This window comes from Netta rufina, assembly GCF_964035555.1.
Source record: "Netta rufina genome assembly, chromosome: 1".
In the NCBI taxonomy this organism is placed as follows: domain Eukaryota; kingdom Metazoa; phylum Chordata; class Aves; order Anseriformes; family Anatidae; genus Netta; species Netta rufina.
The window spans coordinates 68,082,097-68,093,502 of NC_140123.1; the positions used below are offsets into that span (position 1 = coordinate 68,082,097).

Below are 11,406 nucleotides of genomic sequence, written 5' to 3' on the forward strand. Positions count from 1 at the left end.
ATGTCATCTCACTTGTTTCTTGCACAAAAAGACAGCATTTCTTACCTGTGCTTCACAAGCAAAGTTATATGGACACACATTATGGTTTTGCACTCTGGTCGGTTCAGGTTTTACACCTGAGGACAAACCTTTAGAGAACTTACGTCTATATAGAGAAAATCTGGGAAATTCTCATCGCAGACTGTTGTGGTCTTGAAGCAAATTTGAGGAACATCCAAACTTACACATATATTAATAAATTTTAAGCACAATCTCCTTTTTCATGAAAACTGCCAGCCTGTCAGCAGTAGACACCTCCTTATGCTAAATCTTACCGTGGAATAACAGGTACTGTCTAAAATGTTGTCCTTTCTCTGTACTTTGGAAGCAGTGATTAGCTCTGCTTTAACTCATGTAGTTACCTAACGCTTTGTAAATTCTGCACAACGCCAAGCAAGCTTGCTCATTAATGCATTCTTTTCAGTACTTTTGAAGGTTGCAGCACCTGCAGTGTAATGAATCCTGTATCTGGATACATGCTGTGTATAACAACCGGCAGTGCTCCCTCTGTTGGGGATTCACCAGGCTGCAGCGCTGTGGACCCAATCCCAAACATGCTCGGTAAGGGCTGAGAGATCCTGGCTTTGTCACTCCAGGCCACCATTCTTAGTAAAGGTCTAATACCTGCTGTCCCTCAACACCAATGTGAGCAGACTGTGTGCCTGCTTTCCTGGGTGCCAGGACTTGTGCCATCTCTTTTAAGCGTGCTCAGTACTTTGGATGCACTACATGTCCTTCTTCAGGGCTAAAATTTCAGCTTTACTCAGTGGGAACACAGAAATCACCACACGGACTGTACATTGCAGCACAAGATGCCGTGCAGATACTGAAAGGAAGGAGGGAAGCAAGAAAACCAACATCCATTTACCTGCCTCATTTTTTCCTTGCTATTCTATATCCTTTTGGCTGAGATCAGTCTTTTTTTGTGTCCTTCTGACTGCAGCCTGTAATTTGTTGAAAAATTGAGGTTTTTCAGCTCAAGTTTGCATTTCTGCCTTTGGCCTGTCTGCAGAAGCCATTGCACTCTTCAGTGTACTACTACGCCTATCCTTTGTCTTTCTCCTGCACGCAGTATCTCTAGTTTTTATGTCCCTCTACTGATATGCCTATTCCTTTGAACTCCTACTAGTTTTTACTCCTCTCTGCAAGCATGCAGAAAGGACAAACATGCGTTTTCAGCCACTTGTATCCCTCTGATGTTCTCACAACACACATCCATTAAGATTAACTCCTCTACGGTGATTCTAGCGTGGGAGAGACTCACAGCGTGGTAAACTATGGGATTTATGCTTGCTGGAATGCAAATGACTTTATCATTTGATACAGCAGCAGCTTCCTAATTTTGACAACAGCTCTTAAACCGTAAACAGAAATAGTCTTTAAATCATTGCACACAGTACTATTCAAGACAATCCCATGAAAGGTGTTACTTTGTATGTTTGGAGCTCATAATTACTAACCTAAATCAAACAGATATGCTTTAGGGTCTCCAGATTTCTTAGGTCTGCAATATTACCGTGAGAAAAACATTAACTTTCACACAGATTACAGCTCTTAGGCTATTAATACTAAACACTCAGAATCAAGAAACACATATGCAGTGACGCAGCGTGTTTCCTGAAAGACAAACTGTACAACCTAACAAGATGTGAATCGCTCCTTCTGTCACTCCCAAATGGGGAGTTCAGGTCCCTATTTTAAGATACACGTGAAGCCAGATGAGACTGTCTGCTAAGGAACAAGTTTGATACCTGAATGACAAAGCCTGACTCAATAAATCAAGTTGTCAATGCATACCCAGTCAGTTCTCAAGTAACTTTTAAACAGAAGCCATTTCAATTCCTGTTCTTTTCTTAGCACAGTAGAGTCATGCACCTTCATTGTAAAACTTTCCTAATAGCTGGGAAATGCATTGCCCATCATTAGTTACATCTATAAAAAGCTGACCATAAACTGCAATAATCTAATTAAAATGTTCAAACATGAAGTAAAAACCCCAGCCATCTAGTATTTCAGACAAACATTAGCAACACTGAATTTTATATTTGTACACACGTAACCCTTCCACAAATCTTTTAATCATCAGCATCATCTCTGCCACTTGTACCAGACGTGGTAAGAATTAAGCTTCCGTTTCATACACAAACACTGAACACAGGAGTTAAATTATTTATTTGAAAGAACGTAAATCCAACCAGCACACCTTATGACTTAATTTCTTTCTGCTCCACAGGTTTCAGACGACTTCTAATGATAAGCTCTCCCTTGCTCGTAAGAAAGGTGTCTGACATTTCCTCTTCTGTTGGCAACCCGTAAGGTAGTTTCAGCGGCTGTATCCTAAAGGCAGAAGAGTTTGCTTAGTAAGGTTCTGTGACTAGAATGGAGTTATAGTAAGTATTCCAAATCAAATAAATAGCTAACAAACCTTATCAGATGTTTAACAACTTTCAGTTTGGAATTCACAGAAGGGATATTTTTGTGCAGTCTTGGTTGATGTGCCTATAAAGGATAGCAGAGGTTTTAAAAATACACTTCTAAAGCACAAATCTCTGTTCACTGAAATTTCCACACTATCAGGAAAGATATAAACCATACATGCAAATTTAGATTTAGAGAAATAATAGTTGTGTATTACAATCATGCATGAAAATATGAAATCAAAACTTGATCAGACTCTTGATTATAGCAAAATGACAATTTCAGCTGTATTCCCATTACATTATCAATACAAATTTCTTCCAACTGTTGAAAATGCCTGTAAATGTAAAGCTGGTATTTTAGAGATGAGACTTGCTTCACTTAGGCCTTAAATTGATCAAACAGTTTTTTTCCTCCATAATATAACATTGACTAGATCAATCTTTGCACAGTGTGCAATTTGGCCTACGAAAAACTGGAAAAACAAATTGACACAAACTCTTAGAGTCTATTTGAAAATTTATCGTACCTTCTAGATTTGGAAGTCTTTTCAGTAATAAATGAGGCCTTTTTGCTTACTTGCGATATCTAGTTACTATCACTCAGAGAGAAATCTGAGTTCTGAGTATTTACAAATCTGTTTTTATTTCAGCAGAATTCTTAAGGTAAAGTTCTCCTCAAGCACAACAGCAATACCATACACTCATAATCTGAATTCCCAATAAATGGGTATTTTCCATTACTGTTCCTCTCAGCTCTTATATACATAATCCATTTCTCAGTTGTACTTTATAGTAGCTGTAAAGAAATTGAAGCTTAGTGACTGTAAAAACTGAAGTCCTTACAAACAAGCAAACGTGCAAGAAAAACTGATACCTGAATTCTACCCTGTTTCTCTATGTATTTGATGTGCATAATAAGTATGAACAACAACCATCACCACAATACCTTATCCAGTCCAAGATTATGTATTATCATCTTTTCCCAATATGGGCGACCAATAACACTTTTTATTCTAGTAACAACATGGATTTTGTGGGGCTGCTCAGGGTCACCTCCATACTTTTCATGATCTCCAGGCCGTGGCTGAAATACCTAGAATAAAAGTGTCACAGATTGTTTTTCTAAACATGTGAATTATTATTACACTTAAAAAATATATTTTTATAATGTTTTGCAGATTAATGCGTTGACTCTGAAGTTAAGCCATACGACTGCATGGAGATACATAGAACCATAGAATCATTAAGGTTGAAAAGCCCTCCAAGACCATCAGGTCCAACCACTCCCCTACCACCAATGTCACCCACCAACCCATGTCCCCAAGGACCACGTCCAACCTTTCCCTGAACACCCCCAGGGACGGTGACTCCACCACCTCCGTGGGCAACCCATCCCAGTGCCTGACTGCTCTTTCTGAGCAGAAATGTCTCCTCATTTCCTACCTGAACCTCCCTGGCACAACTTGAGGCCATTCCCTCTGCTCCTATCACCTATTACCTGTGTGAAGATGCAGACCCCAGCTCCCCACAACAGCACTTCATCCGCATGTATCTGACAGAAGAACCTCTGTTCAGCCCATGAACAGTGAGTTTTTCCACAGGCTTTACGAATGATTTTAGGAAAAGTGAAACTAAAGGGCATCTTGCAGAAAGACAAGCTACGACACAAATTAAACCCAGCCTCCAGTCTCTTTGGTTTTAGAGCCATTTACCCACATCTCCAGAAATGTGCCACAGCACAGAATTCAGCCCCAAATTAAGCAGGCTGATGCTTAATTCTCAGTGTCCTCAGCCAGGGCAGCACATACCGCCTTGGGAATCCTCGACCTGGTGAACATCTGACGGGCCCAGACTGCGGGCGCTACCCCCTCGGTCCTCCTCCCCAGCATCTAAAAAAAACATTACATATTAAACATGTAATTTGTCGTCTTACAACACCCTCCAGCAGATTAGTCAGCCGCTTAAACGCACATTCAGCGGGCACACAGCCTGCATTTACTACATCTCGCGGCGGCTGAAGGCAAAGAAAATACCCCGACACTGAGGTACCCCGACACTGAGGTACCCCGACCTTTCCCGGCCAGCAGAGACCCCGACAGACCCCTCAGGACCCCGACCAGCCCTTCACAGCCCCCCGGGACCCCCGGGCACCTTCCACACAGCTCCCAGCCCCACGGCGCCGCGCCCCGCCGCCATTTCGTGGCGCAGCTCCCCGGCCGGGCACCGCCACCGCCGCGCCCGAGTTCCGAGGCGGGGGAAGGACAAGGCTGAGGCACAGCCCGCTCCCCCGCCTCGGTTTCCATTTCCCCGGCAGCCCGTCCCCGTCCCCGTCCCCGTCCCCTCCCGGTCCCCATGTCGCGGGCGGGGGGCGATGGCACCGCGGCGCTGGAGCGGGCTGGTGCGGAGACGGTGAAGCGGGCGGTGGAGCTGGACCTGGCGTCTCGTTTCCAGGAGTCGCTGGTGTGCTACCAGGAGGGCATCGACCTGCTGCTGCAGGTGGTCAAAGGTACCGGTCCCATCCCGGTCCCTGTCCCTGTCCCTGTCCCTGTCCCCATCCCCGTCCCCATCCCGCTCCCGGTCCTCGTCCCCAGCCCCCTCCCCCGGGAGGTGCCGGTGCCCGGGTGGCCGAGGTGTGGAGGGCACCGACCCGCGCGGTTTGGCTTCGCAGGCACAAAGGATGAGGCAAAAAAGCAGCGTTACCGGCAGAAAATATCCGAGTACATGACCAGGGCTGAGGACATTAAAAAGCACATCGAGAAGGAGAAACAAGGTGGGGAGCTGAGACCGACCCGTGCGGCTTTAACTGGCCGGCATCAGGTGGGCAGTGTGGTTAATGTAGGATTTCTGGCGGGGTCTTTACTGAAAAATCCTTTTTTTTCAGATGGCAAATACCATAAGCAAATCAGGATAGAGGAAAATGCAACAGGTTACAGCTATGAAAAGCTTTTCCAGGAGTATCTGACCGAGATTGTTTCTGAAGTTTGGGTGGAGGACCCATACATTAGGCACGTTCATCAGGCAAGTGGATGTTCAGCGTAGCACATGCACGTAACAGCCAAAAAAATCCAAGTTACTAAATTAAACAAAACTTTTACAGTTGTATAACTTCCTACGGTTCTGTGAGATGCTGGTTAAGGGGCCATGCAAAGTGAAAACTATCCACCTCCTCACTTCCTATGATGAAGTAAGTGCACAGATCTTGGTTTCTTTTTCCCCGTTCTCAGGTGACACCACACAAACACACGCAACGTGTGTATGTATGTAAAACTGAAATATAAAGTTATTCTTACTTACACGAACTTGTTAGAGAAAGGCTTTGATGCCTTTGATGCAGAAAACACAGATTAAGAGAAAAATGAAACGTGATAGTTGAATATAAGTAATCTCATACATTCATAGTTCTTTGATAAGTCTAACAAATCCTTGGTAAGACAGATCTTAAATGAAAAAGATATTTTTGGTAAAAAATTTGTTGTGGAAAATGCCGTCAAAAACAAAGTGTCAATATTCGTTTTTCCTTTTCAAACAGCTTATATAGCTATCATTTCAGATGCTTTGATGAGCTAAAGCCTTTCAAACTATCCCTGCATTTATTCTATATCAAATAGTAATCTGTATCTAGTTCTCAAGGGCTGAGGGAGAGCTCTTCCTCCACATCCAGTAGCGAGTGTGCCTGTAATCTGTCTGCTTCTTATCCTGTCAACAAAAATACAAATATACTCTCATCCAAGAGACTTTCTTTGAGTTTAAATTATTACTAAAATGGTTTTGTTGGGGATTTTAGGAAGAGGTGACCAAAAACAGAATGTGTGGTTTCAAAAAAAAAAAAAAAAAGGTAATATTTTTACTTTTATCAGGGCAGTGGGAGGAATCAACAGACAAGTGGCTTGGAAGAAATAAAACAGTCATTGAGGAATTATGGAGTAACACTGAATGTTTCATTTTCATCTTCAATACATGATCGAGAAATTAGGTGAGTGATATAAAAAGTCACTGAATGCCAGTTAAAGTCAAACTACCTAACGCTAACTTCTGAGATAATTTCTAATTACAGCTGTAGTTAGCGAAGTGGAAGGCACTGGCCCTCACTAGATAAAGTTAGTCCTCCATAGCTTCACAGTTATCTTTTTTTTTTTTTTTTCTGGAACAGAAGAGTGCTTTCCATTGTTCCATTGTTTGTATAGGTATCAGCTATGCTAGGAAATAATTGTGAAGGAGCTTGTAAGTCATGTGAATATAACTGGTTTTTTTTCAATGTGATCATACACTTACGGTTTTCAAATTTGTTAATTTTGTAAACAGATTCAACAATGGATGGATGATTAAGATTGGAAGGGGTCTTGACTACTTCAAGAAACCAGAGGTAAAAATACTTTGACCTCTTTAATTAACTAACACTGTAGAATAGCTTGTTCTGTGTTACCCATGTCAATTCTGTCAATTTTTGTAGGGCCGCTTCAGCATTGGATACTGTGACTTTGACTTGCGACCTTGTCATGAAACTACAGTGGACGTCTTTCATACTAAACATACAAAGAAAATGTGACAGCTGCTTTTAGTGAGTGTTTTTATAAGCATAAAACTGTAATCATGACTGGAAGATACCACTTGGGTCCAGCTGTCCACCACCAGAAGCAAATCCATAATAGGTATTTTGTCCAGCACTCCTTTTTTAATCTATAGGATTAAGAATATTTGTGCCTTTCCACTCTGAGAAAACAAAATCATGCAGTTCACCCACTGTGCTTATTTATTCTGTAATCTTAAGGAATTAAATCAATGTCTAAATTTGAGCTTATGGAGTAGGGGTTTTATACTATACCTCAGTACGGGCTCTCAAAGGCCTCTTTACTGTCATTTCTAGTTTTACTATTAATTTTCTTTGTCTTGAGCAGATTTTGGGGTTTGTATCTTTAATTGACCACCTCGCAAACTTCTGTGGCTGAGGCACCGCTTCAACCCACATGTTCTCTTTGATAAGCAGCCCATGTATTTCATCTGGGTCTTTTATTCTAGTCAAGACGACTGTTCTGCTGTGTTTTAATCAATCCTTTAATAACTGACTTCACAGACTACAAGTAACCCCAAATGTAGCATTCCATTCTCTAAGCTCCTTGCATGCAAACATTGTAGAGTTCGATACGCGGACATTTTAGAGTCTTCTTGTACATTTCTCTGAATAATGGATTTGGGGCTGGAAAGGATGCAAGCAACGTTCTAGCTGTATTCTTCTCACTATTATTCATATATGTGCTTGTATTCCCTGGTGCATTTCCATCCTTTGCATTAAGGTTGGAAAAGCATGTGGTCCTCTCCCAATCTTCCTCTCATTTTAATGTCTGTCCTCTTACAGCAGTCTGAACTGTAAGTAGCCCTGCTACTTAGTCCCCTAAAAAAAGTAATAACTAATTTTTAAATTCTTCTAGAAGTTGGAAACCCAAAACTTCGTTGTTAATATTGATCCTAAGGGATATGCTAATTGAAAAAAATGACAAAAAAAAAAAAAACTTTTCCGTCTTCCCTTCATCCTCTGGAAACCGCAAATTATCACCTGAGCTGCTGCTGCTTTTTCTCCTAAAACAAGATTTTTTAAAAATTGCCGGAAACATTACTCATTGTGACATGCAGAACAGGCAGTGGCCTCTTTTGCAAGTCCCATAAGGAATTTTCAACCTCAGGACTGACAGGTGCCTTATGCTTTCTATGCCTTGTAACATGTTTCTCTATTCTAGTTTTAAGCCCCTTGGCTGTGGTCCTGTACCAGTGCCACAAGAGGCAGCCCTGGTCTTCCTTCTCTTGCACATTGCTAGAAACTTTTTGGAAGTTTCTTTTTCCTGATGGCTCATGTATTCCATTATCCTTTTTTCTCTCTCTCTTTTTTTTTTTTTTTTTTTAATTTGCTTTATTCCTCTTTTACCTTCTGTCATCGAATGCTGCTATTCATTTAGTCTTAACTCTGATGCAACATATCTATTCCACGGCTGTCAGCAGCTGCTCTTTGCCTTGTTTTCTGGGTGACAAGTTGCCTTCTTTATTTGCATAATAATGTCTCAGCTTTTCAGTGTTAAATCAGAAAAAGAGTAACTTGTGCCACAGAAGCTGTACGCTATCAGTTGGTCTCCCTAAACATTCCATAGAAGCTCCCCGTCTTCCTGCTGTGAAAGTGTGTCTGGTCACTGTCATCAATTTTATTCAGTTGTGTGTAATATGTGCCAATTTTTAATGTGAATAAAGGTTATTTTTTATGATTTGTAATTTTAGTCCTCTGTTTAAATTCTTTTCTGTACTACGTAGGGCAACTCCAAGATGTTTGATTTCTGTGTCTTGTAATACAACATGCTTCTCTGTTCCACTAGTAAGCCCCAATGATTTGGTCTGGTACCAACACCACAATAGACAACCCTGGTTTTCCCTCTCTTCATTGCTAGAACTTTTTCTGTGTTTTCTAATTGTGAAATCAGAAGCTAAGGCTGTTGATTTCCTTCCACTTCTTGTGGATTTGAAGCATTTACATACGTACAACTAAGCCTTCAGTGACATACGAGTTGGCAGCGTGCTGCAATTTTTGCTTGCAAGTCCTTTATCCCTGCGTAGTTCCTTTCATTGTCAGTAGGAACAATGCCAGAAGAGGAATGGGCATCAGAAAATGGAAAATAAAAGTCAGTTGTCCTCTTCAGCATTTATGTTATCAGAGCAATATAAGAGCACAAGTTTTGCAATCATTTTACTTATTTCAGGGACTCCAGCATATTGTTGGATGAGATGATCTTGGAAGTCTTTTCCGACCTTAATGATTCCATGATTTCTCTTCTAAAACATGAATATTTAAGTAAATAAGGGTTTCTGGAACAAGAATAATCCCTCTGAACAGTTTTCTTTTGAATTTAATTTAGACAAAACAGTGCACTTGAGTAGCACCTTGGAGTACAGAGTGCCTAATGTACCCTAATTTCAGTGGCATGCATTTTTTTGATTGGCACAAGGTGGCACCCAAAAGAAAATCCCAAACCACAGATTTGAGACACTATCAGGGAAAAAGCAAATGATTAAGCATTTTAAAGGTTAGAAAAATACCTAATTTCCTGCTAACCCTTTGCTCCCTTAAGAATCACTACAGAAGGAGGAAGAATATAAGGAGGTTGTTTGTTTTCCCTTGCTCTCCCCTTGTAATACTGGCAGATCCATAAGCATCACTGGATTATCAGGACGTGCCAAATTTTTCTGCAGTCACAGGTCAGAGGGGACCTGTGATACAAGCACCTTAACAGCAGCTGCCAGGGCCAGGATGTTCACACCCCGTGGACTCCTGGAGAAACAAGATAGCCAAAGAATTTCCAAACATGAGAGGAACCTCAGAAATTTAGAGAATTGTGAACTGTTACCAGTTGTTACAATCCAAGTTAGGCTGATATAAACCAGCTCCTGAGCTGTTAAGCCTCGTGAAATCAGACAGTGATTAATAGGGAAAGCTGGCTGGCCTTCCAAGGAACAATACTGAACTTAGGTCAGTTGCAAATCATCTTCAGGTGACACAGCAAGTCTGCCCAGGAAAAACAGACTGGGCCAAAATATGTAATTGTAATAAACAGAGTACGGGGGAATCCCTTCCAGGCTGCTTGGACTATCCCAAGGAAGTTTTTCACTGGCACACTGGCGTAGACAACACTGCTGAAAAAGCTCCAGAGGCTGTGGCAGCTGCCTTTGTTGTAGGCTTTCAGCCAAAAACTCAAGAGCAATTACGATTTGTTGCTGTTAGGTGGCAGACTAAGCCTCTCAACTGAAGGAGTTACCCTTGATAATCTCTGCAGTGCATGTCAGGAGAGAATGACAGTGACACTAAACTCATGGCACTGCAAATTCAACATTTTGCTCCTGGAAATGCCAGCAGAAATACAGGAGCTAGAAGAAACTGAGGCAGGAGAAGAGGAGGAATGGAAAAAGACTCTTCCTCCATGCCACAGTCTCAGAAATGTAATTAGGACATCCCGTAGGACATAAACATCACTGCTCCTTTACTTTCTTTAGACCAGATTCGTCTTTTTTTATCTTGCCCTCTTAATGTCAAGATTGCTTCTCGCCTACTTGACACTGGTGCTCCTCGATCCAATTTATGTGCTCTGATTTTCCTGCAGCCCCACTTCTGATCACCATGCTTTCAAGTCTTGCTGCCCCTCTTAACCTAGAAAAAGACTCATGAAAATTGCTTGTACTACATACTGTGCCCGTTGGAATCTACTTTGATGTGCCTGCACCTAAACAGGGCAAATTTACAGCTTTTTTTTTGCTGAGCCTCCCATTTACAATTTAAGTACTGCTCAAGGGTAATTTGGTGGAGTCGTATAGCCTGGAAGAACATAAACTCTGTAACAGCCTCATTTGGGCAGTGTTCCCGTCAGCAGAGGCTGTCACTCTGCTGCACTGTGTTCTCTCTCCTATAGCCATGGCAATAAACTGCTCCCGTTCTGACCTAGTCAAAATGGCATTCAGGTTATTCTGCAACAACAGTGAAATAATCTTCAGCTTTTCTTTCATGATACTTAGGTATTGAGCTGTTATCATGATTTAACATGAAAACTGTCGCTTTCAGTTCACTATTGCCTTCCAGTGGCAAGTTTTCTGCTAGTAACATGAGGAAGCTCTTCCTCCATCTGCATTCCCTATTTTGGCTAACACACCAGTGCTTACAGCAGCAGCGACTCCTGTCATTGTGCCTGGTAGGAAGGAGGCACACGTAAGGGACTGAGACATGGCCTTTGAGCTGCTATCTGCAGGGAAGGAGATAAAGACTAAGAAGCCAATGCATGAGCACAGCATCAGTTTTCCATCCACCCCATCTGGTCTGTCAGCCAATTTGTACCATCTTTGCCACAGAAGCAGTGTGGGATGCCTGCACCATTCTCCCTGGTTTAAGCAGCGATGATGTCCGTCAGCATGAAGCAATAAAGGG

General features: G+C 41.9%; 2 protein-coding genes across 2 annotated transcripts; one reads left to right on the forward strand and one right to left on the reverse strand.

The window, feature by feature from the left end:
• Positions 1 to 2,193: 2,193 nt before the first annotated feature.
• On the reverse strand, positions 2,194 to 4,685 carry MRPL30 (mitochondrial ribosomal protein L30). The gene is made up of 5 exons (XM_084297138.1): positions 4,611 to 4,685; positions 4,268 to 4,348; positions 3,406 to 3,552; positions 2,465 to 2,538; positions 2,194 to 2,376 (listed from the first exon to the last, which is right to left on the reverse strand). The coding sequence occupies exons 1-5, from the start codon at positions 4,653 to 4,655 to the stop codon at positions 2,244 to 2,246; spliced, it is 480 nt and encodes a 159-aa protein (XP_084153264.1). The 5' UTR covers positions 4,656 to 4,685; the 3' UTR covers positions 2,194 to 2,243.
• Positions 4,686 to 4,811: 126 nt separating this feature from the next.
• MITD1 (microtubule interacting and trafficking domain containing 1) lies at positions 4,812 to 8,524 on the forward strand (the record flags this gene model as incomplete). Its single annotated transcript, XM_084281778.1, has 7 exons — positions 4,812 to 4,965; positions 5,128 to 5,229; positions 5,341 to 5,477; positions 5,557 to 5,643; positions 6,317 to 6,432; positions 6,762 to 6,822; positions 6,910 to 8,524. 7 exons carry the CDS (start codon positions 4,812 to 4,814, stop codon positions 7,003 to 7,005), a joined length of 753 nt encoding a protein of 250 aa, XP_084137904.1. The 3' UTR covers positions 7,006 to 8,524.
• Between the last annotated feature and the right edge of the window lie 2,882 nt (positions 8,525 to 11,406).